At 65.2% G+C, this 6,629-nt stretch overlaps 2 protein-coding genes across 2 annotated transcripts in view; both read left to right on the forward strand.

Moving 5' to 3' along the window:
* Positions 1-139, forward strand: part of EMIHUDRAFT_452573 (hypothetical protein) — a gene marked incomplete at its 3' end in the record, with an annotated part of 1,356 nt that extends 1,217 nt beyond the window's left edge. The window contains exon 4 of the mRNA XM_005763304.1: positions 68-139. Within this exon, the coding sequence (XP_005763361.1) occupies positions 68-139 (72 nt within the window). The remainder of the gene's footprint in view (positions 1-67) is intronic.
* Positions 140-315: 176 nt separating this feature from the next.
* On the forward strand, positions 316-1,632 carry EMIHUDRAFT_437762 (hypothetical protein). The gene has a single exon (XM_005763305.1). The coding sequence runs from the start codon at positions 400-402 to the stop codon at positions 1,552-1,554; it is 1,155 nt and encodes a 384-aa protein (XP_005763362.1). The 5' UTR covers positions 316-399; the 3' UTR covers positions 1,555-1,632.
* Positions 1,633-6,629: the final 4,997 nt, after the last annotated feature.

Consider the following 6,629-nt stretch of genomic DNA (forward strand, 5'->3'; position numbering starts at 1 on the left):
GGCACGGCCTCTTCACGATCACGGTAACCTCGGCGGCCTCGAGTGGGTGTACGTCAGCTGCCTCAAGGCCGGCGAGGGGCTCACCACCGTCCGCTCGCTCGGCTTCGTCAACAAGAAGAAGCCGCAGCCGCCGGCCTAGCAAGCAAGCTTGACCGAGCCGCATGGCCACCCCTAGCTCCACCCCGGCGGGCAAGGCAGGCCTCTCCATCGATGCCTCTCCATGGCATGCATGTGTGCTGAGCATTCTTTCCACACGTTGTTTTTCGTGCCAGTGATGCTCAAGTCCCCGCAAAATAGAATTCTTTTGGTTGGCTCTCTCCTTGCCGCTCCTCGTCCTTTTTAGCCCTTTTGCCAGCTCGCATTGCCAGCTCGCAGCCGCTCGACGTATCTACGTCCAGAATGGCTCCTCACGAGTCTCTGCCCTGGTGGCAGCTCTTTTCGCCCGCCGACCTTCCCATCGCGGTCATCGTGCTCGCAATCGGCTTCCACACCGAGGCAGCCAGGATCGGAGCCGTCCTCAAGGACCGGCAGACTCGTGCGGCCTTCTGCGCGACGCTCCTCACCACGCTGCTCATCGTGCCGCTAATCGCGATCTCCGCTGTCTGGATTGTGCCGCACGTGCCACCCGAGGGCGTCATCGGCATCCTCACCGTCGCTCTGCTGCCGGGTGGCCCGCTCGCCAATATCCTCGCGGTGGCCGTCGGCGCAAACTCCGAGCTCAACGTGACTCTCACGGTGGCGGAGATGATCCTGTCCACCGCTCTGCTGCCCCTCGGGCTGCTGGTGGTGATGCCGCGCGTCCTCGGCGCCGAGCAAGTCATCCGCGTCCCATTTAGTGAGATGGTGCACGGCATCGCCCTCGTGCTTGGGCCGATGCTGACTGGCGTCGCGGCGAGCAGCCTGACGCGGCTGGAGGGGCTCACCGCCGCGCGGAGGCGGGTCGTCAAGCGGAGGATCTTCCGCCTCCTCCTCCTCCTCGCCCTCCTCCTCGCCATCGCCGTCCGGCGGCTCCACACGAGCGGCCCGCCGCCTCTGTCGGCGCAGCTCACAGAGCTCTTGCGCTCCGCAGAGCTGCCGCCCGACGCGACGCTCCTCGCGGCGCCCCTCTTCGGCGTGGCGACCGTCGCCTGGTGCTGCCTCCTCGGCTGGACCATGCCCGCCCAGCCGATGCCCAACCGCATCTCCATCTGCCTCGAGGTTGGAACGCGAGACCTCACCATCGCGCTGGTCATCGCGCTGGTCGGGCTGCCGTCGCTGCCGGCCCCGCAGCGCGCGCAGGTGGCCCTCGCCGTCCTGCTCGCGTGGGCCACCTGCAACGGCGGCGTCGCCCTCTCCGGCTTCCTCATGTGCGCGCTGTCTGGGCCCGTCTGCTATGCCGACGCGGGTGGCGGGGACGGCGGAGGCGGAGGCGGCGCCAGGGGCGCGGACTGCGAGAGGGAGGAGCAGGAGGGGGAGCCGGACAAGCTCGCCCTCCGGACGAGCTTGCTCGAGGGGTCGGGCCGGAAGAGCGACGCGGAGGACGGCGCGGGACCGACCGGCGCGACGCTGGTGTGAGCCTGTGAGCGGTGCGTGGGTTGTTGCACGAGTATATGGGACACGATGTCTCAAATATGAGGGGTTTTGACTATTACCGCGGCTCCTGACGCTATCCCTGGCAGCTCTAATGACCAGGATCAGTAGTATTGTCATAGAGGGTGCCCATACTAGCGCAGGAGAGCTTTCTGCCACACTCGCCGCCCGGACCGTCCGCGTCCGCCGTCCCCTCTTCTGGGGCCGGTTCCGCAGCCAGCGAGAGCCGACCGCAGCGGGGCCGTGCCGCGGGTGCCTACTGCCGAGTGCCACGAACACTGCGCCGTCCCGCCATCACCTACAGACTGTCTTGTGTGATGGTTGGGATGTCCAAACGCCACCATCTTGGCTCTTGCGACCTCAAACCCGCGAGCTGTATGGCTGGTCCTGACGTCGACAGACGCCCGATGACCACGGTGAAGCTGAGCCGGAACGCGTCGACAAGTCTCGTCTGAGCCCGTGGCGGTCGCCGGCTGAGTCGCTGTGCACGGGCCGGTACCTCGGGCGTCACCTCCGCAGCCTCAGGTCTCACACTCCACCACCTCCGCCAGGACGCCTTCGGTGGCACGCTCGGCGGCGTACTTTCTGCAGCTCCATCTCGAGAACGGCGTCGAGCCTACTCACTCCTGCTGGATACACGCACTCCCTGGGACCCAGGGAGTGTGGTATCCAGCAAGCGGTGAGGGCCTCGAAGTCGCCCTCGGTCATCACGCCCGCCCCGCCTACTCCCCGCAGCAGCTCATCCGCGGCGATGGACAGGTCGCCCATCGTCAGCGGCGGCAGCTCGCGCCTGCCGGCGAGCGGCACGGCTCAGTGTCGTCTCGCCCCATCACACGCCAACGCCGCCGTCCTACTTGCCTCTTTCTCTCTCTTAGCGGGAGACGCGCGCCAGTGGCTGTCCGAATCGGCCGCGTCCGCCGCGTCGTTCACCGCCATCCCCGGCCGGCACCCGGTCTGCCGCGCGAAGCACAAGTAGGCGTTCATGATGAAGGCCACGTTCACCTCGAACGGCTCTATCAGCTGCGTGTCCTGCATCATTCTGGTACTCCCCCACTTGGAAGAGGTGCTGCCTCGTGCACGGCTTCGTCGTCGCCTCGCGCAGCTCGGCCATCGTCCGCCGGCTCGTCTCGGCGCTCGCCCTCTCGCTCGCCGCCCGCTGCGCCGCTTCACTCTGCCCGTGCGACGCCCTCTCCCGCGCCGCCTCGTGGCCCGCCGCCCGGCCGGCGGCTCCTGCCGCGTCCTTCATCCCGCCGCCGCCGCCGTCGTACAGCGACATCACCTGCTTGGTCACCAGCCGCCAGTACTGCCTCGCGTCGTCCGGCATCGCCGGCCAGATCTCGCGCCACACGTGGTTCTTCATGTGCTGCAGCGCGACGTAGATCGTGTTCTCGCCGCGACCCGTGCGCACTGTCGGCTCCTCCTCCCGCGCGTCGCCCCGCTCGGTCGCGTGCCACCGGCTCGCCCTCGGCGCGATGATTCGCGTCGTCGCCAGCCACTTGTGCCGAAGCGGATCGTCCACCGCATCGTCGGGTGCAGACCGAGGGCCGTCCGCTGCATCGGCACGCTCTTCCCCGCCGCGGCCTGCGTCGCCAAAAACTCGCGCAGCCGCAGGCGCACGCGCCGAAGCTGCACCGACAGCGCCGGCCGTGGGGCGCTAGCATCGCGCCTTCCTCAGTGGCATGCATTTCTTTGCGACAGAAGCCTGGAGAGCAGCTCCTCTGCTGCTCACACGCTCAGCACAGATGGCACAGCCTACTGTGCGGCTGCCACAGCTGTGACAGCGATGGGCTCGCCCTCACTGGCCCTCAGTCAGTTGTGTGAGCGACACTGCTCGGCGACTGCCGGCACACCGCTGTGAGACCGTGGGTGTGAGGTAAAACCACGCTACCAGCGCTTGGTCACATCAGCCCCGAGGTCAGATCTTTCTACTCTGTTGATGACAAGACTTGTCTACTGGCTGGAGCCGAGCAGGAGGCAGGAGGGCCCGGCGCACAACCCCGCTGTGCAACTAACGGTCCACACACACCACACCCCGTACCCCATGTATCGTAGTCTTTGTTAGTATCGAGGTCTCGTGAGTTTTGGCACTGATAAATTCGCCCGACTCGCGGCGCGCCGAGCCAGGCCACGGCGCTCGGCCTGCTGAGAGAAGACCTTCCCCGACGGCAGTGACAATTTACCCGACATCAATCGTCGACGGCAAGCTCGAGAACTGCGCCTCCAAAGTCGCCCAGATTCGCCTCTCGCGGCGCGCTGAGTGAGTTAGTATCGCCGGTGCGCCAGCCGGCTCTGCTCCACAGCAGGGCATGCCTGACTGGCTCCTGCTAGCCGTGCGTCCTGGTGGCATCCATTGCCAGCTCAGGTAGCCTCAGGAGGTCGCCTCGCGCACAACTCGGCGCCGCACAGCACCGCTCCGCGTTACTACCGAGTTAGTATCGTCGACCCACAGAGACTGCTCTTCTGTAGGTGGAGCCGACAAACGCCGGCCGGGTCGGCCCCGCCGCCCCCATCGCCGCCGCCGGGGCGGCGGCGGCCTCGGCGGACCATCCGGCGCGCCGCGCGCCCGACGGGGAGGTGTTCACCACTCCTGGCTCCTCACCCCGCCACGCCTTCGTGCAGACGCCGTGGCACCCGCCTCAGGCGCCGCTCGGACTCGGTTGACGGCCGCCCAAGTGCTTGGCTCGTGCCCAGCCGACCGGCAGGCGATGCCCACTCGCTGCTAGGCTAATCCCGGGCTGTCAAGCGGCGGTGTGGTGCCGTGAAGGGCAGCGGTGCCAAAACTACGACTATTAGTACCGTGCCCGGGCAGTGCATTTAATTCTGTCAAAAATCGAAATGTGCTCCGTGGGACGTATTGGGCTAGGATCATACGTCCGGGAGGCCCCCCATGCGTGCCGCAACGACCCACAGTTCTGGTACCACTCTCTTCACGTTCACAGCTCTTAAGTGTGCCATAACTCCGATACATGGGGTACGACAGGGCTGGGTTTTTAGGCATTGTGGCATGTGGGGTTGGCACTCCCATCGACCCTCATGACCTCCTGCGGTCTCTGAGATGGACACCAGTGGGTGTGGGACCACAGCCAGGATACACTCGAAGGCTGGGTAAGCAGTAGAGGTCGATACTCGACGCGTCCCACATGGTCTGTGTCGCTGTCGGCACGCTGTCGACAGGACGTCGAGGGACACCGGTGGCAGTGCCACCCAGGAGTGGTCGGGCGGTCTCCCGTCATGAGAGAACCACCATGTGATCCGTATGATGATTCCTCACAACCGCCTCAGTCAACTTTTGTCACAGTTCCCGCTATGAGAGGAGCTGCGGGTCAGTTCGACAGCTGGAGCTGTGTCGCCGGCGTGCGGCGGCCTGCCTCCGGAGGTGCCTCTGAGGTGGACATTTCTTGGTCACCGTGAGAGAACGCGTTCGAATTTTCACTCCGGAACTTCAACTGAGCACGCGCACCGGCCAGGGCTACAATAGTGCCAGTGAGGCGGAGGCGCGAGTCGGAAGGCCGCGACCGTCATACGAGCGTCACCTTGTTCCAACCCACCCTACTTCGTGGACCCCCCCGCCGGTCGGTGGTCTGCCCCCGAGGTGGACCGGACCCCCCCTCCGGTCGGTCGCTCTCTCGGCGGCGGGAGGTGTGACGACCGACCCCCCCCCCCTCGGTCGGTGTCCTTGCCGTGAGCCCCCTCCCTGAAACGCTCTCCCTACTTCTCGCGAACCGCCACGGGCGCTTCGAAATCGCCGGTTTTCACTATGAAAACTAGTCACGCAGCCAAGCGCCAAGGAGACTTCTTCGCCGAGGCCCGAGCGAGCCCGACCCCACACATACATGTGGAGCATCTACGCAGTCGCAAGCCTGGTCCTGCTTGCCGTCACTTTGTACAAGCTCTGGCAGCGCTCCAGTTCTCCGTACCGCGCGCATCGTCCCTTCCGATGACTACGATGACTTGCCAGACTTGATCGACACATCGCCGCCGCCGCGTCACCGGGCTCATCGGCTTCCGAGTCGCCCAAGCGACAGCGAATGGCAATCGATGGACGCCGCTTCTGGAGCAACTCAGTTAATCGCGACATGCTGCGCGTTGCGCGCGGGCAGAGCTATGCCGGCAACATGATCTGCCTCGCACCCGGTCTTCACGTCTCCAAATTTTCGCGCAGGCAGAGCTTAGGCGATCCGTCAGGTCCGATTCGGAGAACGAGGGCGAGGGCGAGGAGGAGGCGGAGGCGGAGGAGGAGGCGGAGGCGGAGGACGAGGACGAGGACGAGGACGAGGACGAGGACGAGGACGAGGACGAGGACAGCGACAGCGGCGACACACCCCTCAAGCTACAGATCAACCTCACGACGGAGGTGGAGGGGGAGGTGGACCTCTTCTTGGAGTCGGAGGAGGAGCAATTCACCTTCGATGAGGAGTTCTACTGCACGCTGCCCCCGTGGGCGCGCGGCCGGCAGAAGGAGGTGCTGGCCGCGCTCAAGCGGCTCGTCAACGGCTACAGTGTGTCGCCGGCGAAGCTAATCATGGACGACGACGACGACCAGAGCGTGGACATGGACGAGCTCGTGTTCCGACCCAATCCTGAGCGCGGTCTCGAGCTCAGCAACTCGGACGACGTCACGAGGAGTGATTAGACGGGGAGAGGTCGCTTGGTGTCTCTAGTATTTCGAGATACTAATTTATTCACAGCTGCGGCGAGCGTGTGCGGTGTGACCCTCGAGCCAACCCGACCGACCCCCCCCTCGGTCTGCGCTCCGACCGACCGGACCCCCCCTGCGGTTTGCGGTCTTCCGCTGCCGCCGACCGGACCCCCCCTGCGGTCGGTCGGTCTGCGCTGGGCGCTCAAACCGCGAAGTCGGCCTGTTCACTACAAGATGACGCTCGTATCAAGTGTTCCCTTCGTTTTCCTACAATCGCTGTGAACCCAGCCACGTACGTGATATATCAATGATCAATGCATCCAATCCGGTAGGCTAGTTCCATTTCACTGTGGCACAGCTCGCGTTACAAAACCTTGATTTTGACCATGCGCGAAAAAGGTACATCTCGGTGCCTTCCAGA

Source organism: Emiliania huxleyi (genome assembly GCF_000372725.1).
Source record: "Emiliania huxleyi CCMP1516 unplaced genomic scaffold EMIHUscaffold_64, whole genome shotgun sequence".
NCBI lineage: Eukaryota > Haptophyta > Isochrysidales > Noelaerhabdaceae > Emiliania > Emiliania huxleyi.